Below are 25109 nucleotides of genomic sequence, written 5' to 3'. Positions count from 1 at the left end.
AAAACCACCTGCCTAATATCATGTAGGTCCCCCTCGTGCCACCAAAACAGCTCTGACCCATCGAGATATGGACACCACAAGACCTCTGAAGGTGTCCTGTGATATCTGGCACCAAGACGTTAGCAGCAGATCCTTTAAGTCCTGTAAGTTGCGAGGTGGGGCCTCCATGGATCAGACTTGTTGGTCCAACACATCCCATAGATGCTCAATTGGATTGAAATCTGGGGAATTTGGAGGCCAAGTCAACACCTTGAACTCTTTGTCATGTTCCTCAAACCATTCCTGAACAATTTTTGCAGTGTGGCAAGTTGCATTATCCTGCTTAAAGAGACCACAGCCATCAGGGAATACCATTGCCATGAAGGGGTGTACATGGTCGGCATAAATCTTTAGGTAGGTGGTATGTGTCAAAGTAACATCCACATGAATGCCAGGACCCAAGATTTCCCAGCAGAACATTGCCCAGAGCATCACACTGCCTCCACCGGCCTGCCTTCTTCCCATGGTGCATCCTGCTGCCATCTCTTCCCCAGGTAAATGATGCACCCGGCCGTCCACATTGATCTAAAAGAAAACGTAATTCATCAGATCAGGCCACCTTCTTTCATTGCTCCATGGTCCAGTTCTGATGCTCACGTGCCCATTGTAGGTGCTTTCGGCGGTGGACAGTGGTCAGCATAGGCACTCTGACCAGTCTGCAACTACACAGCCCCATATGCAGCAAGTTGCAATGCACTGTGTGTTCTGACACCTTTCTATCATGGCCAGCATTACGTTTTTCAGCAATTTGTGCTACAGTAGCTCTTCTGTGGGATTGGATCAGACGGGCTAGCCTTCACTCCCCACGCACATCAATGAGCCTTGGGCACCCATGACCCTGTTGCCAGTTCACCGGTTGTCCTTCCTTGGACCACTTTTGGTAGGTACTAACCACTGATGAGATGCTCTGACCCAGTTGTCTAGCAATCACAATTTGGCCCTTGGCAAAGTCGCTCAGATCCTTATGCTTGCCCATTTTATCTGGTTCCAACACATGAAATTCAAGAGCTCACTGTTCAATTGCTGCCTAATAAATCCCACCCCTTGACAGGTGCCATTTTACCGATATAATCAATGTTATTCACTTCACCTATCAGTGGTTTTAATGTTATGGCTGATACGGTGTGTCTTTTTTCCTGGAAAATATTGGTGAAAATGCTTCGTAGTTTTTTTGTAGCCAAGACTTTAAGGTACTGTATGTAGCTGTGCAGAGATTGCGTTTCAAAAATAAACATACACTGAGAAATATTCACATGATTAAGAAGTGTGACAACTCACATACACATATAACAGGCGATAACTTTTTCTTTAAACTTATTTCACTTCAAGTGCTGAATGACTTTTCTTTTCTTTTGAAATTTTTTATATCATGATCAGTGTGATGTCTGACAACAGTATGATAGGGGTCTCTTTACTCATCAAGAATGTCTTCAGTTGAAAGCAACATAATCCAAACTGATAACTTCAAGCTGGAATCTGCCAGCAGTCTGCACAGAGTTCAGGAATCATACCTCCTTGGCTGTTTGTCATTCCAATGGAGCATGAAAAAGAGAGAGACAGAGTGAGAGAGAGGGGACATAAGAGATATAACATGGGAACCACCCCATCTGTCCCTGAGGCAGTGCCACTTCCTCTCTCCACTCATGGTTACCAGCATAGCAATGCTGGTCTCATGACCTCAGCGGGGTCACCATCTGTCTCTAGTGCTGGCACAAAGCCTGGCTAATGGTGAACAGTGGTGGAGACTTGTGCAGAAAGGAGAAAGGCTCCCACTAGGACAGAGAGAGAGAGAGAAGAGAGAGAGAGAGAGAGAGAGAGAGAGAGAGAGAGAGACAGAGAGAGAAAGAGAAAAGGAGAAGATCATATGAGGCCTTCTTTCTGCCAAAAGCAGACTCCAACACTCTCTTTCATTCCCAGTCTTATTTTTTATGTTGTCTGTCTGCTAAACAATAGCAGCCAGATGTGAAAGCAATTGCATATCCACTGATGGCCACCAATGACACAAACAGGCAGATAAGCTTGTCTACACAGACACACACTGCATCGTGTATCTTAATGTTCTATCATTGTTATCTTAAAAATGTGTCAAAATAATCCCAAAAGGAGAATGCAAGAATTAATGCTTCCTCTGAGAAAATGATTAAAGCTGACAGTGTTGCCTTTCGTTAGGGTGTTTGTTCTACATGCTGATCTAAAGACCACAAATAAAAATCAAAATTAAGCAACTTGTGCATGTTTTAATGGCAAGAGATGATCCAATCAAAAGCTGTAATTTAATGTTTTATAGATTACATAAATTGTCTGAAGATCTGAGTTTGCGTGCTTGTTCATGTAAATAGCGATTGATGTTGTTCTTGTGACAATGACTGCCATAACTACACTAAATAATGATCAAAGAAGTGCATTGTGGGACAGGAAATAACTGTGTCATTTGTACCATCAACAAGTCAGGCCAAAGCGTCTACTCCCCTCCTCTAATTAACTCTAAGCCTAACTAACAGGGTGTGTTCAACAACACTTGGTTATAGGAGGTGATCTCAGTTTGGCCTCTACGTGCAATGCAGAACAATGACATCCACCATTTTACACATCTCTCATATACCAATACTCATGATGAATGATTGATGAGCGATCACCTGATCTTAGCTCAGCACCCATGGGGCTGGATACAGAAGCAACATATGCAGCATCTATTGTATTGATTAGAGTTAAACTGATGAGATGCTAGGGGAAGGATGACAGAAATCAATAGGGGAAAGAGAAGCTTAAAAGAGATAAGGAGGTACAGATACATTTTCCTGACTGAACTAGGTCTTGTGTACGTATGGAGTTTCATAACAAAGTTCAGGAGGAGCATGTCCATTTAATCCGACCAATATAATAGCCAGAGTAAGCATATATAAACAGCTGCTTCTTTTGGCATTTGGCCCTTCCCTAACTTGAAGATGTCCCTCAAACTCTTCACCTCTGATGAGGAATTCTCAACTGTCCCTGACTCTCCACAACAGCTTGATGAGTCTGGGATCATCTCTCCTTTTCCCAATGCGGTGTCTCAACCTTGGGGTTGCCAAGCTATGCGCTTGGAAACATTCACTCCCTGGCACTGCCTCAGGAACACACCTTCTCCTCCTCCTTCGAGAACTTCTCAAGCATCCATGACTGCTGCCTCCAACGTGTCCGATTACCCAGCTATTCCCAACATTTCCAAGTGGACCATCAATGGCCTACAACATGCTTTAGCAGCCGCAGACATCCCATTCTCTTGCCATTCAAACAAAACACAGCTCTATGATCTGTACGTTTCAGCAAAACGCGGTGATTCACTCACCCCATCAACACCTACTCCATCCGCTAACCCCCCTAAATGCTCCAAGCACTCCAAATCGGCTGCTCCTAGCCAAAAAAACATCCAAAACCCACACAATCCTTCCATCTCAACCAACCAGCGCCAGTGAAAATAATATTTTTCCCAATGTAAACACGGAAGTGCAGCACCTGCAAAGACTCTCCAGTGGTGGAGCACGCTTCACTGTCCCCGCCCCTGCTGAGCTCCCTCCTCTCTCCCTCTCCAACTTCCAAGCACAAATCCTCGCTCAACAGCAGAGCTTTCAGCAAACATACCTCTCAATATGCAATCAGATCATCCTCCGTTTTCAGTATTTTCCACTGCACCTACCAGCCATCCTCCCCTCTCTGCTATGACAGCTCTTCTAAATATCTCTGCTTATTCCGTGCAACCTGCTCTTTCTACCAATGTTCCTTCTTCTATCCTTCCCTATCCATGAGCTTATGGAGCGGAATCCCGCGTGAGGCTGCCTCCGCAGGAGACTACCGCTCCCAACCCATTCCCCTCTACGCTTTACCCCACTTCTAACTACCAAGCCAACTTTTCTCTCTTCAGAACCGATCCCAGCGTGAGGCTGCCTCCGCAAACGACCGTGTTTCCGAATTATTTCCCCCCTAACACTCTTCCAGCCCATCCTCCCACATTTATACTTCAGATAGCCACACCGCTCACCATTCCCTCAAATGCTTCCACTACAGAGTCAGTCTCCAATCACCTTCACACTCAAATCCTAGCAGGTGCAGACATAGATCTCTCTTCTCTCCTTTCAGCAGTCCCTCACAGTAATGCAGTCCGATCCATAGACTGCGGCGAGTTTTCTGTTACACTCAAAAACCCCTCGCCCAGCTCTTCTCGCACGCTCACTCTCACTGAATTCTACATCGCATTCGGACGTTACACCAACGTCAAATTAATTCTCAATGTTTCACACAGATGCCACGAGCTGAATGACTACCTGTCAATAATCGCGAACTCTCACTCTCTTTTGGTGGTAGTTGTATAAAAGGCTCCCTATATGAGACTTTTTACTGTAGGACATTTATTTTGATAAGATTTAGTGGAAGTTGCAATTCCTTATACTTCCTGTAGAAGGCTCGCTGCCTGCTGAGTCATTGTGTAATAGGAGAGAACTTAAGTGGTGTGGATGAAAAGTTTTTCCTGCCTATTATTCGAATGTTTGTTGGTGATTTGGTGTTCAAAGTGTTAGTACATGACCATAAAGTAAGTGTTATTGGTTTTCTTTATGTTTTAACCATATTTGGAGTGTATTATTTAACTTTATGCACTTGCCCGAGCATGTACGGACATGCCGCAATTCACATGTGATCGCGTGATAGATAACTACTCTTCTGGTAATTAGTTATGTTGCATAAATTGGTCTGTGATAAATACTGAGCTAAATATTACAGTTTACTTTGTAATCTGCCTGTAACCTGTAAATTATTGATACCGCAGAAGGGTTAATCTGTATTATTTTCATTTGATGATGTTCATTTGGATTAACAGAATGTTTCTACATTGATTTGGATTTATTGATAATAACCTATCAATATTGAAGTCATTTCTTGGGAGAACCAATAATTCTGTCGAACTTAATTGCACATTCTGTGTGTATATGGAGCTTTTGACTGTTATGTAAATGTGAAGAGAATATGTTTGTATTCTGGATTGAGCAGTGACAGTTAATGGAAAATGTGTACACATTCATATTTTATTTGATTGTAATGTGTCTGAATGTTGTTTTTCTGACCGTGAATCAACTGTGATTCAATACACTTTAGAAAAGAAGCTCCAGTTTCCACATCATTCATGTCTTGACAGACACACAGGATTGTTTACTGCTTATATGAATAGAGTCAGAACCTAACAGTCCATTAGCCTCTCCAACAGTAGTCATTTTTACACTTACCATAGGCTCTTCTCGGCAAAATGCTCTGCGAAAGTAGTGCAGTGGAATCAGTGTCAGTACTGGGGAGCACTAGATCTAGATTTACACAACAGTGTATTCCTGGTCTGCAGGTCTGTCGAACACCAAACCGAGTCCTGCCCCACGATTACGGTCCCTCGCTCCAAAATCCCAGTTATGAGCAAACCAACAAATTATGTACCTCAACACAGCAGCGGCTGTTTCAAGCTTCCAATCCAAAAGAAAAGATTGATAGAATCATTTCAATAATCTCCAACTTCCTATTTAATCCAAGTCGTACCAAGCGCGATCTCCTCTCCCTCCTCGGTCATCTAAATTTTACGATGCGCAAAATACCACAAGGCCTCCCTTTCATTTCTCATCTCCTCTCATTAGCCTCATCCGTCAGTTCACTAAATGACCCCCTAACCCTAGACAAATTATGCTGTGCAGACTTGCAACTATGGCTACATTTTCTCAACCACTGGAACGGTCTCACCTTCTTTTATGATGATTTAATTTCCTCCCCTGACGACATCCATTTCTACACAAACGCAGCCCTGTCCATCGGATTCGGAGGATTCTACAAGGGCCGCTGCTTCGCGTCCACCTGGCCCCCCAATCTAATTAACTTATCTCCTCACTCTGCTTTCTCCACCCTGTTCGAACTTAACCCAATCTTGGTAGCAGCCTCTCTATGGGGGCCAGAATGGACCACTAAAAGGATTTTAGTCCATTGCAACAACCTAACCACCGTTAACAAAGGCAGATCCCGATCTCCAGAACTGGCACCTTTTCTTAGATGCCTAATATGGATCTACATCCGCAACCAATTCATAATTAAGACCGAGCATGTTCCAGGCTCAAAAAATCTGACCGCTGACTCTCTCTCTCGCTTTCTCTTCCAGAGATTCAGAACCTTGTCTCCAGAGGTGAACCTGACTCCAACCCCAGTTCCTCCCTGTTCAGAGCTGAAATTCCACTAAACCACCCACTCAAACTCCTCCATCAAGCATCTCTGGACTCCATGTTCCAAGTCATCCCACCGCGAACCCTCCAAACATACTGGACAGTCTGGAAATGTTTCAAAAATGTTCTTGAAACCTACAAACTGCCCTTCCCAAATTTCCCTCTACTTTATGTCTCATCCTTCATCTCACATCTCAACCAATCCAAAAGTCTTTATGCTGGGACTATCAAAGGGTACCTGAGCAGCATCCATTCTTCTGGCATCCCTCCATCCACCCCATCAACTCCATCCTCTCATCATTAACTCTGCAAGTCCTGGGGGGTATTCGAGCTCAGGTCAAGTCTCGAGCCTTCCTCCAGGGACAGCGAGCCAAACTCGTTTACACTATCCTCACTACAGGATTACATTAACTTGCGAACTACTGAAGTGGTACAATCAGAAATAGCTGCATCATTAAAGGGATAGCTCACCCAAAACTGAAAATGCTGTCACCATTTACTCACCTTCATGTCACTCCGAACACATTATGATTTACTTTCTTCTGTGAAACAAGAGAGGAGAAACTTTAAAGAATGTCAATGCTGCTCTTTCATGCAATGAAAGTGAACGGGGACTGAGGCTGTCATTCCCAAACATTTTATTCCTAACATCTCCCTTTGTGTTCCACAGAATAAAGAAAGTCATACGAGTATGGAAAGACAAGTAAATAATGATGGTATTTTCATTTTCATTTGCTGGGGGCAGTGGTGGCTCAGCGGTTAAGGCTCTGGGTTACTGATCAGAAGGTTGGGGGTTCAAGCCCCAGCACCGCCAAGATGCCACTGTTGGGCCCTTGAGCAAGGCCCTTGACCCTATCTGCTCCAGAGGCACCGTATCATGGCTGACCCTGCACTCTGACCCCAGCCTAGCTGGGATATGTGAAAAAGAAGAATTTCACTGTATATGTGCAAATGTGTGATAAATAAAGAAAATTATAATTATTAAATTATAAAATTATTCAGGTACATTTTGCCTTTAAAATACCTGAATCTGCCAGTCTGATCTAAATTATAGTGATATTTTATTTTATTTTTAGGTGGAAAGTGGTCTGTCATTTGACCTCTCCCCAAAAGCCCCTTGCTATTCTAAGTTTAATCACAAGTAGCTAAACAGGAAACGCAACAATCATGGGCTTCACTCTAATCTTATCGCTAAACAGTATCCATGCGCGCACGCATGCACGCACACACGCACACACACACACACACACACACACACACACACACTCTTTTACACCAGCATTGCTTCGGTCAGTATATTTAAATGCACAATAAAATACAATTTTAGTTGGCATAAACAATAATTTTTAACAAAGTCAGACAAATAGACCTAGATAATGTAACTTAAACCCTGCATCCTCCAGAATCTATACACGTTAATCAGACAGCAGCTGGCCTCATTGTTGTGCTCATGCTCTGAAAGACAGAAATGATGTGCAACATGTATTACTGGCACTTCTTCAGCTGACATCCTTCCTTCAAATATATTCAACTGCGCATTGTGTCATGTGTGATTGGACAGACTGATGATGGAAGCTCGAAAAAGCAAAAACACGCTGTAGCTTGATTATAACTGCATGTTAACATACTGAGCGGTACTGCACATAAACTAAACTCAAACAGACAGATGTGTAACTATAAAATGAGAGTTTGGGGTGTACAAAATGACAGTTCACTGGTATATATATTCCTGGAGTACATTAAGGTAAACGGATTTGGTGTGCTTTACCTGTGCTGGACTCCACCCATGTCTATCTGACTTAAGCAATAAATAGAAAGACAGTTTTGAATAATAATTGGCATAGGTGTTCTAAAATATAAAGGTGGAGATGGGGAGGTGGAGGGAGCCTGGAAGAATTGTCACCAGTGTGAGGGAAGCAGTTGCTTACTGTATTTCTTTAAGACATGACTGGCTGGCCTAGATGAACAAGCTCCTACTGAACTTACATTTGGAACTTCATATAAATGACAACAAATGTAAGTTTGACAAATAAATTATACACAGGGAACATATTCACTCAAAAAAAAAAAAAAAAAAAAAAGAAATTGTGTGATATGTTAGCTAGTGACAGGAGATGTTAGCATGCTAAATTCATACTGGTGGGAAGCACTACTGAGGCCAACTTGGTTGCAATGGCATGGATAGCAGAGCAATTACTCAATGGATAAAGCAATGCATAAAATTCTGAAAATGTATTGGTCCTCAACCTAGGCTCAATATCCACTCTTCACCATGATGGTAACCCCCAAAATTACAACATGACAGAAATGCTTCTAAATCTAAACAAAACCAAACATTAAACACTGACAATTCTCACCCATTATATTAATCACAATCAAAGACACATAAAATAATACTTAATTGTTACATTTACTCTCCCTGTCGAGTCCCATGTAAAGCAAGTTGGGAACTAGAAATTTTCTGCCCAGTTTCAGTTTACCAAACAAAAAAATATGTTGTCCCAATGCACACTGATTAAGTAAAGCTGAGAAGACAATTAGAAGTAGAATCAACTCATTATATTTTATTTCTCTTGGTTACATTATTTTTGTGTAATATGAACATGGGAGGATTAAGCAAAAATGAAAGTAGTGAAAGTTTTTTTTTTTTTTAGTGTATACTCTAGAACAGGGGTTTTCAAACTTTTTAATCCCAAGGACCCCCAAATATGATGATTCATAAAATATAAAGGCAACTATCTATTTTTATGTGTAAATAATTTTATATAAAGACATTTTGCAATTCATATTACAATAAACGTACATCTGAAATGCTGTTTCAATAACAATTTTCTTTTATTATTTGACAAATCACTATAGACAAAAATAATTCTCACAATTAACAATTTTCTGTAGCTACTGTAGTTTTTAAATTTTTTTTTAAATATTTACATTAACTGAACAGGGTACCTTTTTTTTCACAGTATTAAGGCACTGTTAGATGAAAAGTTAAACCTGAAGGGCAGCATTTGCATTACAAACACATGAATCAAACCAAACAACACCACATTCACTGATTCAAGAAGTCCTAATGGGATGGATGAGCCTGATGGCTTCTACACAATTTGTCAATGTGTGGTTTCATTTTAGTAAGAGCCAGGCGCATGTCCCTTTCAAACTCCAGATGGGCCCGGTGCTCTACTGAAGTACTTTCAGCGCTGAAACTCCAGCTTCACACAAGTAGATTGTGGCAAAATGTAAAAGACACTTTATTGCCTTCTCAGACATAACAGGGTAGTCCTTTCTCTCAGACATCGAAAACTCAGAAAGAGGAAGGAAGGGGAACTTTGTTTTCATCTCTCCCTCATTTGTCAAATCAATCAGTTGCTCTTGGGCTGCTAGATTCAGATGAGTGCCAACCCCTGGTGCAGATGGGTTTCTAACAAAGTCCAGGTGGGTGTTGTTCAAATCAGGGAAATATTGTTTAAAATAGCCCTGAAGATGTGACAGTTGAGACTGGATTATGGGCCTGATGTTGTCAGCAGTGGAGGAGATGCACTCCTGGTTATAGAGAGGAAACATTTCTGTAACTCCCTCTTTCAGTTTGCTTTCCCACAGAGATAATTTTTGCATGAATGCGCACACCTTATCTTGTGCATTCAGTATGTGAACATTGTGCCCTTGCATGCTCTGATTGAGGACACTGAGATGCTGGAAAAAATCTGCCATGTATGACAACTTCAGTATCCATGAGTCATCTTCAAAACAGTTGGCAAGCTCTAACTTTTCACCAGAGAGAAACTCTCTCAGCTCTATGCGCATCGCATACACGCGATTTAACACAGCCCTGTGGGAAAGCCAGTGTACCTCTGAGTGGAGCAGCAAGCTCTCGTAATTAGCACCCATTTCTTTGCAGAGTAAACCGAATACTCTGTGTTTCAAGGGGTGTGATTTTATATAGTTCACAGTTTTAACTACATCCCTCAGCACGTGATGCAAATCATTATCAATGCGTTTGGCCACAAGAGCCTCACAGTGAAGCATACAGTGTGTGGCAACAGCGTTGGGGAGTCACAACACCGCTACGCTTACCGGTCATAGCGGCAGCACCATCAGTACACACTCCAACACACCGAGACCAGTCTATTGAATTGACCATCATGAACTGATCCATCATTTTAAATATGTCATGCCCTGAGGTTCTGCCTTCAAGGGGTCTACAAAAAAGAAGTTCCTCGATAAATTTGTTCTGACCGAGGAAACGAATGGAGACCATAAACTGCGCTTGATTTGCAACATCAGTACTTTCATCCAACTGCAGCGCAAAATATCCACTGGCTTGCACTTGTTCTAAAAGCTGCGAAGCAATATCATTGGACATATCACCTATGCGTCTGCTCACTGTATTGTCTGACAAAGTCACACAATCTACTTTCCGCGCCGCTTCCTATCCGAATAACTCCCTGACAGTGTCTTTTGTAGCTGGTAAAAATATTGCTTCGCCAATCGTGTGTGGCTTCTTAGCATGCGTGATGTGATGTAATGCCAAATATGAGGCCTTTAAACTCCTCTCAGGGACCAATGCTTGCTGCCGAAAAGTACTAGTCTGCCGGGCCAAACACAACTCCTGATGTTTGAAATAGTCAGTGGACTTTCCTGCCTCATTGGGATGTTTCTGCTGTTGATGGTGTTTGAGCTTGGATGGTTTCATGCACTCATTGTAGAGAATCTCTTGACAGAGAACACACTGGGGTCTCGACTCCCTGCTTTAACATACAGTTAAAACCAAACGTAATGTAAGATTTATCATATTTTCTAGTTTTTTGTTTAGCGTTCGCCAAGTCAGATTGACAAGAACTGCTTGTAGGAGTGAGATTCTTCAAAAATCTTTCCATCATTTGTAGAGCATGTACTTAGCCGCTAATTGCTCCATTCACATTATGTAAAGAGCGCAAAGTATTTTGGGATAAATACATTACAAGGTACCACTCTTATTAAACAGAAATTAAACAAAATTACCCAGTTTGAAAACCCCTGCTCTAGAAGACAAGTGGTCCCACTTATTTTAATAACTAACACTACACGCTACCCGCAATCTAAAGCAGAGCCATAACCACCATGTAGATATGAGAGAGGGACATGTGTTTTTCCCAATTCTGAATATGTGGTTACATTCTTGATTTGAAGTTTGGAGACTTGAAAAGGCATTATAGAACTTACAACTGAGTCATCCAGAAAGAACGGCCCACATACTAAAACCCTCTCTAATGTTTTGTTACGTCATATGATGAATCGCAAACACATGTCAATTACCACAGTGTCCCCCACAGAGGCCATGTGCACTCTTGTGACTCATCTCAGTGAGTCAAAAGATGAAGACCTTTGTGTGGTGGTGGTGTTGCACCACAGGCTGCAGGATTGTGGCACTATGGCACTAAAAGGCTCATGGGGGCCCTGTGTGTCTAAGAATAGCTCTCTGCAAGAGGAGGGGAAAAGCACAGTGATTAGCCGCGGTCTGAGAATCACAAGGTTTAGGGGGTTCAGTGCAGTAAAAGACGTTATCCCAAATATCAACTCCATATTCCGCCTTGAGCTCAAATGCCTCAATGACATTTTAATAAATGGTCAGCTGAGATAAGGGCCGCTGAGGCTGTAATGACTGATAATCACTCAGTCACTCAGACCAGAGGCCGAACATTGTACAACGGCAAGAGCCCGAGGCAGGGTCTGGGCTGCTGGCCAGAAGCCATCACACACACATATGTGGACACAAAGTGTGTGAGCATAAGACACACATGCACACACACACAGCAGGGGTCCCTGTGGCTTCGGCCAAGCAAAGATCTCTTTCATCCTGATCATCAAAGAGCCAGGCTAGTACGGAGAGTATTAAATGTCCTTACGAGGAGTGAAACAGAAGGATGCAGCATTCACGCTTGACGTTGAGTCTTCTGCTGCTTTACACCATGACTAAATGGCTTATGTCCCAAACTTGCGGCCTCATATGATCCTAAACATTACAGCAGCAAAGAAAGTGACAGCGTTCATTTCAGCACAGCTCTTCAGACATCACTAGTGGCCTCCCAGCCTATTGTCATGTCATGTTGCCAACTAACAAAGTCACTAACTTCACCGGGTCCATTGAAAGAAACTTGATATGGCACATTGATCTTAATTTCACTAGGTAAAGCTGAAATACTGACGTTCATAGATGACAAGCACTTTTTGTATTGTAGAGGCAACAAAATATTATTTGTGTAAATTATGTTGACAAAACTGCAGTATTGATCTTAGATCAACTTTGATTTATATCACGGTGCATTTAAAAGTTTGCTGCCAACTGCTCTTCGCAGGAATTTGTCAGATTGCTTGTCAAGTACACCGTGTGCGGTGTTCTGTTACAAAGTTCAACAGAGAGTCTTGCTGCGCTCTTGGTCTGACAGCAAATGAGAGAATCATCTGGGATGTGTTCGTTCTTGCTGAGAATCTCACTATCTCTCTCTCTCTCTCTCTGCTCTCTCTCTCTCTCTGTCTGTCTCTCTGTCTTTCACTGCTTGGCTGACTCTCACTCCATGTCCCTCGTTAGCTCTAACACACTGTAACGAAACACAATTACTGTTAAGGGGGGAAGAGAAGGGGCCATGACGGGTAAGATAAAGAAACTTGTGCTGGCAAGCCGCGCTGAAGAGGCATTAGTGAGCCAATGTTTCTGTCCTTTTCAGCATGCCGCACACTCACACACACACACCAAAATCACACACACACACTTCTACTACACACATTATCCTCAGTTCTAACAGGAAAAGTGAAAGGCATATATCTTGTTTGAAGCCAAGAGATATTTTATTTACATTACATTAAATTGTTTAGTCAAAAATACCCCCCCCCCCCCCAAAAAAAAGGGAAATGATATGCACTGAAAGAAAGAAATAAGTTTAAAATTCAGTGCAGTATATATAAATTGTGTGGTGTGGTAGAAAAGCTGCTACAACTAAAGGACAGTCTTTATTTATTTAAAAAAAAAAAAATCATTTCATATTCAAAATTCTAATTTATTCAAATAATTTTCCCATAAATACTGAAATGGTTAATGGTTAACATTTTGCAGTAAGGTTCCATTCATTAACATTAGTAAATGCATAAGGTATCATGAACAAACAATGAACAATATATATTTTTTACAGCATTTATTAATCTTTGTTAATGTTATTTAATAAAAACACAATTGCTCGTTGTTAGCTCAAGTCAGTTAATAGTGCATTAACTAATGTTAACAAATACAACTTTTAATTTTAAAACGGTATTAGTAAATGTAGAAATTAACATTAACTAAGATTAATAAATGCTGTAAAAGTATTGTTTGTTGTTAGTTCATGTTAACTAATGTTGATGTTGTTAACTAATGTTGACAAAGGGAATTTTACTGTAAAATGTTACCGGTTTATGTTTATTTCACTCTTTGTTTAGATTATCATAGTTTTAAACATGTAGTCATTTGTATTTTTATAACAGATTTTCAAAGTTTAATATTAAAAGTCTGGGACAAGGCTAAAGCAATACAATCTATCCATAAAAAACCCATTTGAGTCAGTTTTAATGTGATCTCTTTATAACAAAAAGAAAAACTGTTCTGTTAAAAATAAAAATCCATATAAATATAATGCATTCATATATAACATTTCTGTGAAATTGCCAGCATGAAGATTATTGCTCTGTAAAACAAGTGTATTCCTTACAAAAGTCACTGTTGCAGACTTTTAGCCCAGAAGCCCATTACGACTAGGGCTGCTTGTCAATCAGGCTATTGTTGGCATGTGTAGAGCTGCAGACAATGGCTCTTTGTCTCTGGACCAGTGTAGATGGCCTGGCTTTGCCTCTACCATTAGAAGTCCTTCTCTGTTTACTGAGAATAAATCAATCTTTTCAGCCAGGTCTCCTTTGGTATACCTCACACCACAACAAGACTGCTACAGCAGATATGTGCAAGTACAAATGGCCACTTTTAGATGCACCTGCGTTTGCTTTGATTTCAGCTTTATATCTGTGTCACCCTGGACAAGAGTTTAATTTCTTTGATCCAGAAAGCCACATAAGGTGACTTTGTGTTTGATGTAGCATGATTACTTTCTTCTAAATGGCCCAAAAATTTGAGACACATCAATTGGTTTCTAACGACAAAAAAAAAATAAATAAAATAAAATAATAAAAAAATATGATCAAATCTAAATATTCTAACAAAGCTTACACCACTGGTCTTTTTAAGAGAGTGTTTAGGTGTAGAGTTAGTGTTTCCTTCCGATGTGTGTGTGTGTGTGTTAGGAATACACAGACAGAGAGATGTTTCTGTGGCATTGTTCTTTCCCCACCCCCAATGCAGCCGAACTGTTTCAGCTGCAGGCACGAGGAGGGCTTTGTGCCTCTCCCAACTCTTGAGTTAACAGCCTGGGTCAGAGGTCAGAGCAGGACAAATGTCCTGAGGGAGAGGAGAGGAGGAGAGGAGAGGAGAGGGGACACTGTGGATCTGGTCTTTTCTGAGTCCCCACCCTGCTCTGTTGGACATAAACAAATAAACATGCACTCACCCACAGTGAGCAAGAGAAGAAAGAGAGAGAGGAAGAAAGAGAGAGAGAGAGAGAGAGAGAGAGAGAGAGAGAGAGAGAGAGAGAGCAGAAGAGAAAAGAGAGGGAGAGACAAGACAGCTGTTACCAATGCATCTCAGTGTGAGGCGAATGAAAGCTCATTAAACTTCAAAGATCAAATGAAAGCTTGTAGTGACAAGGCTCCTTTGTAGAAGAGACCCAATATGTCTCCTAAGAATGAGGATTTAGAAAGGAATCATACCTCAGTCTCTGAAAAAAAGTTTATACCTATCATCTAATTAAAATGTCTAATCTTGCTTCAGTGGAAAACAGCAAAAAATTTCAGCAATCATATGATTACATAAATTTCAGTGTACAAGCAACATTGTAATCACTTTCACAATATTTTTTATATTTTAAGATTAATAGTATCACTACGTTAGCTTGATCAAGGTCGTTTTAAACGTACAAGCACAGTACAAATTTGAGATTTTAGACTAGTTCTAGACAAACTACAGCCAGACTAAAATGTATTGTGTTTCTAAAAACACATTTGTGTTCATTTGTCAAACAAATCATGAGCTGTTTTTTCCTTCTGCATTTTGAGTTACATCCTCCTACATCACCTATATGCACATATATTATTTACATACTGTATAATATAGCAGTGTTATGATTCTCCCTATAATCCACAAGAGAATCTCAACAGAGTGAGGAGTATAGCAAGGATTTGGTTAAATTAAAACACCTTCACTGCCCTCTTGTGGTTTTCAAAATAAAAAAATGTTTGCACGGGGAAAACCCCCAAGTACCTCTTTGCAAAGAAAAGTTTGCATTTTCACATTATTTAAAGTATAATAGAACAAAGGCTGGATATTGGAGAGTGCCACAGGCATAAAAAATGGAATGAGCCACACTCTGGGTAATCTAATGGACTGTATACTCCAACAGAGACATGGTTCATTACATTATTCAGAGAGTGGATCGGTCCATTGCTTGTGTATGTAGATGGTTTGCAGTGTACAAGCTCTGCGCTGTTCCACATGCTGAACAGCTAATGGGGCACAGAGATTCTGATAATGACGCCCTCTCAGGCAAACCACTGCCTGACACATAACCACTCTTCATGGGAATGCTTTGGGCACCAGAAACATGCACATTTTCTAGCCATGTTTTAAAAACTAAAAAACTGCGCTTGAGGTGGGTGGGCTTGGAAAGCTGAGATCTGTTCTAACAGAGATGGCGCATATGTGTTAAACTGTTTGAAAGATTTAAGATGAGAATCCAATGATTAAAGAGATTAGCAGGCTGATTAGGACCTGTTTGCATTCAAAGAGACAATACTGTGAGTGTGAATTGCAGGGTAAAGGGGTGTGCTAACCCTAATACCATCAATATAACACTGTTACATGAAAATGAAATGTCATCTAAAACTGTTCTGAAAGATTGTGGGTAGGATGAGCACAGCTGAACTTTCTGACTACCTTAATAATTGCTGCATAAGGTAGTGAATCGCTGTTTAAATGATACTAAAAATTCGTACTCACTGAGACACATGAGTGACTGGAACGAGTGAACTATCTCTCTCTGCCTCAGTCTCTACATCATCTGCAAAACTGCTGCTCCTCTGGAGTGTTGGCCGAGACTGCACCTCCAAAAACCCAGGGTACTTTTTTCCTGAAGACACAAATACACACATTATTTCAGACTAAAAGAGCCATATCTTTACTTTGGTTTAAAGAAATATTCCTGTGGAATGTTTGTAACATCATCGTAGCATTCTTCCAATTTAAACAAGCCCATGAAGTTCTGTTGCGCACCTGGAAGTGGAGAGAACTGGAAGGAGGATAGAGAATTCCATGATTGTTCCTGCTCTGTGAGGAAAGAGATTGAGCTTAGTGCTTTCTGACTTAACAATGCAAATAGACTGATGCGACCATGTATTTGTTATTTCATGTAAAGTAATTATGCTGTGATGGACATACAGTACACAGATCAGCCACAACATTAAAACCACCTGCCTAATATTGTGTAGGTCCCCCTCGTGCCGCCAAAACAGCGCCAACCTGCATCTCAGAATAGAATTCTGAGATGCTGTTCTTCTCACCACAATTGTACAGAGTGGTTATATGAGTTACTGTAGACTTTGTCAGTCTGAACCTATCTGGCCATTCTCTGTTGACCTCTCTCATCAACAAGGTGTTTCAATCCGCAGAACTGCCCCTCACTGGATGTTTTTTGTTTTTGGCACCATTCGGAGTAAATTCTAGAGACTGTTGTGCGTGAAAATCCCAGGAGATCAGCAGTTACAGAAATACTCAAACCAGCCCGTCTGGCACCAACAATCATGCCACAGTCTAAATCACTGAAATCAAATTTTTTTTCCCCATTCTGATGGTTGATGTGAGCATTAACTGAAGCTCCTGATCCGTATCTGCATGATTTCATGCACTGCACTGCTGCCATATGATTGGCTTATTAGATAATCGCATGAATGATTGTTGGTGCCAGACGGGCTGGTTTGATTATTTCTAGAAATGTCCTCATAAACCACATTTATAGTATAATACCCTTGTAATTACCGGTTTGTAACCTAAAAAAAGTCCTCGTAAACCACTTAAACCTGCCCACACACACACACACACACACACACACACACACAGGAATATAAAAATGGCACAGCTTAGTATCAAGTGAGTACAGACACGACACATGTAGCAATAGACACTAACAGAAGCTCACCACTTCTTCTAAGTGCGTTTTCCCCTGTTGTGCAAAGACCAGAGAGAGAAATTTAAAAGGAGGGTATAGAGAATTGACAGAGTGTCAGAGTAGAAATGTCAGTGTATAGATGCTATATAATGTACTTTGAGGAACTTCAACAGCATGAAAGATAAAATCTCAACTTAAACACACTACACACTAAGAGAAAAGGCCAACATGTGAAAAAAGAAAAATCAGATCCCAGTTTATTGTTGGTATTACCTGACTGTTGAATGCTGCTCACTGTATCTTGACTGGCATCCTTTGCATCATCAAAAGAATCATAGGTTATGGTAGGTATGGTAGGTGGACTGGGACCATTATCCCTCTCATTACTCTTCATCTTCTTCCTCATCTTTACCTGCCCAAAATAAATAGAACAGAATGGAGGAAGAACTTATCTAAGCCCTTGATAGACTTTAATTGAACTTTTTATTACTATTATTACTACCACATATTAAATATTGGTATTTCAATGATATGATTGAGGTTTTGACCTTTTTAAAAACTCGATTATTTTGCATAAGTGACACACTTTGTGCTTTTGTTCCTTAACTGAGTCAGGCCTATCTGTGAAAGCATCTTTAAGTAGGTAGCCTACCTTTAATTTAGGGCTGGGCACTGTGGTGCTGGATGCCACATATTTCCTCTTCACAAATAACTTGTATGTGGCAGAATCATCATTCTCTAGGGCAAAGCACCTCCAGGAGGCCTTAAGCATAAGAGCACAAAAAACAACAGCAGGTTGACTCTGGAAGGTCTGTTCAGGGAATATAACTACTGACAAAAAATAAGCTATGTGAAGTCTATAAGCTACTGTAAGGCATACCTGTATCAGACATGCGGCTGCAGGGATTTGCCTGTTGAAGTGTTTTTGTCTCTGTTTCTGCTGTACCTTCAGAGCAAAACCAGAGCCGAGTATTCCCTGTGAGGAAATACTGTGAGTATTCTCATACACTGGCCTGCGGTGTTTAGAACAATTGTTCTGGCTATTAAACTGCGTCTTTGAAACTTACAGCAGGGAGGGCAAAAAACGAGATGGCAAATATAGAGAAACATGAAGCGATAGTCTTCCCAATCCAGGTCTGAGGGACCTTGTCTCCATAGCCAATAGTCGTTACTGTCACCTGAGCATTTGTACAAAAAAAAGACATTTGACATTCAACACCCATTACTCAACATGATCCAATTCATGGCTATGTACCTTCAATTATCCATGCAATAGCCATTGTGTCTGTGAAAGGCATGGGTGGGGATCTACCTACCACACCCCACCACAGAGCATCAGCATAGCTGCCGAACTCCGTGATACCATGATCATCTACCGCATCCTTCTCTGCCAAATACACAAAGTAGGATGAGAAGATGAGCCCCAGGAATCCGATATAAAGAGTTGTGATCAGTTCCTTGAAAGAGGAAACGGACTTTTTAAAGCACTCTTAAAATTAAAAGTTCTTCTATGGCTTTTAGCATCACCTTCAGAGGTAAAGAACCCTCATCTTATGAAGACCAATTTTTGCAATATGCGGTTATTGAGTTGGCTATATGGTTCTTTGGCGATTATAAAGTTCTTAAAAGTATAGTTCAAAAATGAAAATTATGTCATAATTTATTCACTCTCTTGTTGTTGCAAACTCATTTGACTTTATTCCATTGAACACAAAAGGAGATACACAAATACATTTTTGTTGGAAAACGCATTGATTTCACTACGTTACACCTCTCATCCACATTGGATCATAAACCGAAAAAATTAAACATTTCAAAAATGCTCTCCATTACCACTTAATTTGGAAAATGATGACATAAGGAAACTTAAACAGAGTTTTCAAATGAAAACGGATTAGTGTGAATGTGGTCTTAGGCATAAAATTAGGGACTGACAGCCTCAGTTCTCATGTAATAAAGAGCAGCGTCAACATTCTTCAAACATTTTGTTCCATGGAAGAAAAAAGTAAAACAGGTTTGGAAAGACATGAGGTAAAGTAAATGACAACAGAATTTTTAATGTTTGGATGATTGGGTGATTTTAGTTTAATGTTACATTATTGATTCTTCAGATCAGCATATTTGTATCAAAGAGCCAATACAAAGATGGTTTTCAAAAGAACTAGAGTTTAAAATATTCTTTTTAGAACATAAAAGGTTCAAATACATCGTCCACTAAAAACCTTGTAGGTTCTAACTGGAACCTTTTAAAGAGTTTGAAGTTTCACTGATCATTAAAACACTGCAGTGTGTCTTTGTTAATGTGCTGTTTAGGATCCCCCACCTGCCGATGTATGAAGACAACTGATCCAAGCAGCCGCCAGGTTCCTCCCTGTCGATCCACATGCAGCATCCGTAGGATCTGAAGGAAGCGGACTCCTCTGTAACAAACACGATTGCATCAAAGTCTGATTAATGATGTGCTTCCAGGGCCAAAGAGATTTTAATGACTTGAATAACATTACCTGACAGCAGAGGTGGCAAAAACCTGACCTTTAGAGCCAAATGCCAATACAATAATGGAGGCCACTACCACAATCAGGTCTAGCAAAAAGAAGGATATATAAAAATACAACAGTAAAATGTAGTTTAAAACAACACTGCTCATTGAATGCACCAGAATTTTTAACAGAAATTCATCCATTCACCAATAACAGAGATGGGTTTTCGGGCAAAGCGAAGCCTTCCCAGAATTCCTACATATTTACTTCTGCATCCTGCTGACCACAGGCGCACCACATACTCCACACCAAAGAACACTACCAGCACTAATTCCTGCAAAACGAAAGAGAGAGAGAGAGTCAGAGAAAGACAGACATTCTGTGCTTACACAAAAGTGAATTAAATGCATAAATCAGTGACAAGCTGCACTCCCAACAATGAGAAACTACAGTGAACACTGTGTGAACTGATTCCTGAAAATGAGAAATAGTTGTGACTGAGACATAATGTAAACACAACACTAAGTATAGGGAGGTTTATTTGAGCAATGAGTTGTCTGCTTTGAGAGTGGGTTTAACAACACAGCTTTATTATGCGGAAAATGTGAACAGTTGTCATTGTAGAGTTCTTCAGCTATCTAGAAATACCTCATGAGAATAGAATAGCCTTTTTTTTTTTTTCAAATATTTATGAGGTATGTTGAGAACAAAATCCTCCTCTGTGCCGTTCACCTATTGCAGCACAGTGCTGCAATCCCATGACTGAGATGCATAATGGCAGCTTTTTGGATAAATAATCTATTGAATTAGAGTGATTTGTCTTTTGTGTTGGATGGAAGCTTAAAGTTGAATTAATAATTTGGTCATGCATCATTTAGAATGTGACATGCTTGTAGAATGAATCTCACACCTCATTTACAAGACAACCTGAGTAATACATGGTATCCATTTAATAAATGCATTTTAAGGCCTGACACCGGGTTGTGTGAAAACACAGGACGGCTGGTTCATGGTCATGGCAATCAACAGCAGTTGCCCCTGTCTCCTTCTTATAGAAGTGAAAACAAAAGAGGGCTAAGAGTCTGCTGAGCGCAGGCCCTTTGAGAGCTGTGAGGAACCAGACATGTATGAGTTATGAGGCTGGCCGTGAAGCCCTCTGTCACAGTCACAGTCTGGAGAGCTGGATCCAGGCTATAGGTCTCGGTTTGAGAAGGGACTAAGGAGGAGCTTGGTCAGCTGCCTAGGTTGGGACAGCTCCTGGCATGTAGCCGATAGCTTAGCTTGTCTAGCTTGTCTAAATCATCCTAAATAACTAAATGTTACAGGCACAGCCCTGGTCTGTGGGAACAGACAGAGCATGAGAGGTGAAACGGGAATAACAAAGGTGAGGCAGGTCAACACACAGTGACCGAAAAGTCACTGAAACCCGCAGAGGTCACAGCGGATGAGAGAGACAGAGAGACCTCTGAGCCCAAAGGAGAACAGGCCACAAGCAACTCTAACTAGACTGAAAGTGGGCCAGCTCCCTGTTTAAAATCCAACATGATATTTCAGGCAAAAGACCTTATTCAGAGTGGCGCTGCATTTCATTTTTGACAGGAATGAAAACAAGACTGTGAGGTATACTTACTGTCTCTTCAATGCCATGCACTGTATAAAGGTTTTAGGTCACATCTAATTTTTACAATGTGTGTTTTCTGGAGTTTTTAGTGTATGTAATTTTTTTCTGGAAAGATTCAATGTTTCGTAAGCTGAACGATCAACACATATTTAAACAACAGCACAACCCACTGAACAGTCTGTAAGTCTATCCCTCACATCTATCCCTTTCTCACATTTTCATTCCTGGAAAAAAAATTAAATAAGGTGATACTCTGAATAAGAGCAAGTCCATTGGATTTGCCAGTAACAATGATCTACTACAATTCATGGCATTCTTATAAATGGGTGAGACAACATAATTTTTTCCTAACATTTAATGTAGGAAATATCTATGTAGAAAATATTCATTTCTTTCATTTTGTTTTGTTTACTGTGTAATGTGTAATTTCTGGCTGACAATAGACCTTATTCACAGAGGTGACATCTTGGATTCTTGATGGGTATGACAACAAGGCTGTGTGGTTTAGATTTACAGTCTCTTCAATGAGTTGTACTGTGATTTTGGATTGTTTTACTGATGAAACATTGACTAAATATCTTTCCAAGGAATTCCAGTATACAAAAAAAAAAAAAAACAAACAAAAAAAAAACTCCAGACAGCATGAATGTGAAAAATTAGATATGATCTAGAAGCTTTTTGATAGTTTTATACAGTGCATGTCATTGAAGAGACTGTAAACTGTCCCTCAAAGCCCCATTTTCATTCCCGTCAAAAATCAAAGATGGTGCTACTGTGAATAAGGACTATCCCAGTCATCTAGTAATATTGCATAAACACATTATCTCTCTGCTATGTTACCTTGTCCTACATAATGTAATTTGTTTGTTTAAGTATTTACACTGATATTTAGATATTACTAGCGGTGCTGTATTACTTGAGATCGGTCTTGGTCTCGAGACCATTTTTTGAAGGTCTCGTCATCAACCACATTTGTACATATTTTTTTGGTCTCAGACAAAGAGCACTCAGGATTTTATTTCAACACCGGTCAAGACCACAACTGCGGGGTTATCACTAAATTGCCTGTGCATTGTCTGATTTATTTGTTAACATCATTACTGTGATTGGATGTAAAACTTCCTGCTTCAAATGCAAGCAATAACTTGACTCATTTCTAATTGAAATTTATGTTACTGTTACCGGCTGTCACCCCTCCCTGTCCCCCTTCACACGCACTCCAAGAAAGTGAATGCAGGAGACAGGAAAAGAAACTGTGTCTGTCTGAGAGCACAGCATAGAGTTACAGATGTTATGAACAGATGTGGCTTACTTGTCGCGTTTCTCTCATGAAAAATAAAAAGAATATGAGAAACTGTTACATACAGTTACTAAAAGCAATCTTTTTTAAACAAGTCTAAAAACACCATGATACGATGTGTAGATTCTGAGGTATACCTATATTCTTCACATAGCGCATTTTACATCTGAACCAGTGAATGGAGGCCTGGCTGCTGTTCTCGGGCCCTAGTGCCTGTCGGATCAAACCTCTGTCAATGCGACTTATATGTTTTTTTTCTCTCTATCAAAAACATGATTTTGACCCATTGCGACTTATAGACAGATGCGACTTTATTTCCGGAAAATACAGTAAATAAATAATTAAATAAATACAAAATAAAAATTCAAAAATGTATTTGCTGTGCCGTTGTAAGAATGAATTTGCAAGAACAAATATACAAATTGGAAAAGACACAAATTTGATGTTTTTTCATTATCCAGTTAGTGCTCTTGGCATCTGTGACCTAGTTATACAGCATACCTGTTTTGTGTTTTTTGCATTGCCGAATTTCAAACATTATGAGTTCATGCTACTAAGACAAAAAACATGGACACATTCTTGAAAAGGAAAACTAACATAAATGGTTATGTGCAAGGGCGTAGATTCCAGGGGGGATGAACAAAGCATCCAAAAGAAAACACACAGCAGTATGTAAATTCTGCAATGCAATGCTTACCGAGACGGCTGGGACCACGTCAAAGTTTTATTGGCACTTAGAGAGGAAGTATAAAGAAAGATAAGACAAGTGTAAGTCATGCTAGCAAAGCTAGCTAGCTAACGTTAGCAATCTGTCTCTTACTGTATTCCATTCAACTCGGGAAGTCGGATTTTCGAACTTCCTACTGGGAAAAGTGCAATGGAACACCACTTGAAGTCGTATTTACAACTTGGAAAGTCGTGCGGAAATTTTAAACGATTTCGTTGAGATGCAGGTGCATGGCATCACACAATCTTCTCGGCACCCAGGAAGATGTACAAAATAAGTGATAAACATTCACTTTTATTAAATAATATCGATAAATTAGTCAAAGTTCCTACATTACATGATATTAAAGCTTGTTTAACAAATGTTAGCAGAGTAGCAGGTGTTCAAAACATGGTAAATTATATTCTCTTTTGATAATCGTACACCTATAGCACAAATGCTAGTGTTGCAGATTGTTTATGAATTGGGTTGTTAAGAGACATCTCTGGTGACAGTCAAACACCTTTGCTTCCTTTAATGTCATCTTCTGAGCATCTGGCATTGGAATGCCTTTAGTCAGAGATTGGAGATATCAAGTGGAATATCCCACATCCGAATCGAATAGAACACAGCATCAGTACCTAGACTGATCTTCACTCCTCACCCAAAGAGATTTAGCGAGTATTAGCTATACATATTAGCTACCTATATATTTACTGTAGTTCAGGACGCTAGTTTCAGCTGCTTGCCAGCTATTTTCCACCTAGCCAGGTGCACAAGCTACCTAATTTAGTAAACATATATTGAGGGATGTAGTAAAAGCAGTGTCCATTTTGTGAGAGATTGAGAGGACAGGGCATGTAGTGACAAATTGTTGTTCCCAAATTATGTTTTTGCTTGTGATAAACAATGATGAGACAGGCCACATAAAGCTATGTAGCTACTGTATATAAAGTTACGTTACATCAACATTAGCTAATGTCAGCTCTGACTTAAACGCTACACGCTGCGGTAATGCTCCCTCACTTGGGTGAGAGAGCTAGAGATGTGACAGCAGAGAGTGGAGACCGAGTAATGCGCCTCCACTATATTAAAAATTTACATTTTAAATAGGCTGCTTTGCTTATGTTTGGCATTCTTTGTTCTATTTTCTAGATTTAGCTATGTGGTTAGCAAATTGCACACATTTATACAAGGCTTGTTGCTGGTTCAAAAACAACAAAAATCTTACTATATTGTTTAAAAAAAAGACAGAGAAAAGTGAAGACTTATGTATTGAATTATTGTTTGATATATTCTGTACTTAATGATGGTTTCTAGGGGAAGAGTCATCCAGAAAACCTGATGCGATGCTTGCACAAAAATTTTATTGTTTTAGGTGGATGGTGTTGAATAAAGATGGTTAAGTTGATTTCAGCTCCTTAGTGTTTGTATTTGTTTGCTCATAGAAAACAAAGGAAATTTCACACACA

The 25109-nt window shown here is 40.2% G+C and overlaps 1 protein-coding gene across 4 annotated transcripts in view; it reads right to left on the bottom strand.

Annotated features, from left to right (window-relative positions):
• LOC127443435 (potassium voltage-gated channel subfamily KQT member 1-like) overlaps nucleotides 1-25109 on the bottom strand; it is a 51721-nt gene that overhangs the window by 12768 nt on the left and 13844 nt on the right. For 2 of the 4 annotated variants that reach the window (XM_051702045.1, XM_051702074.1), the window contains exons 3-13: nucleotides 20218-20344; nucleotides 20035-20113; nucleotides 19854-19950; nucleotides 18847-18987; nucleotides 18598-18708; nucleotides 18411-18506; nucleotides 18183-18293; nucleotides 17804-17942; nucleotides 17561-17584; nucleotides 16639-16692; nucleotides 16366-16495 (exon numbers count right to left, since the gene is read on the bottom strand). In XM_051702045.1, the coding sequence (XP_051558005.1) occupies nucleotides 16366-16495; nucleotides 16639-16692; nucleotides 17561-17584; nucleotides 17804-17942; nucleotides 18183-18293; nucleotides 18411-18506; nucleotides 18598-18708; nucleotides 18847-18987; nucleotides 19854-19950; nucleotides 20035-20113; nucleotides 20218-20344 (1109 nt within the window). The remainder of the gene's footprint in view (nucleotides 1-16365; nucleotides 16496-16638; nucleotides 16693-17560; nucleotides 17585-17803; nucleotides 17943-18182; nucleotides 18294-18410; nucleotides 18507-18597; nucleotides 18709-18846; nucleotides 18988-19853; nucleotides 19951-20034; nucleotides 20114-20217; nucleotides 20345-25109) is intronic. The other 2 variants (XM_051702064.1, XM_051702055.1) reach the window with 2 other exon arrangements.

The sequence above is a fragment of the Myxocyprinus asiaticus genome, chromosome 1 (assembly GCF_019703515.2).
Source record: "Myxocyprinus asiaticus isolate MX2 ecotype Aquarium Trade chromosome 1, UBuf_Myxa_2, whole genome shotgun sequence".
In the NCBI taxonomy this organism is placed as follows: domain Eukaryota; kingdom Metazoa; phylum Chordata; class Actinopteri; order Cypriniformes; family Catostomidae; genus Myxocyprinus; species Myxocyprinus asiaticus.
The sequence above is the reverse complement of the archived record's forward strand: the minus strand, read 5'-3'. Positions and strand labels throughout refer to the sequence as shown.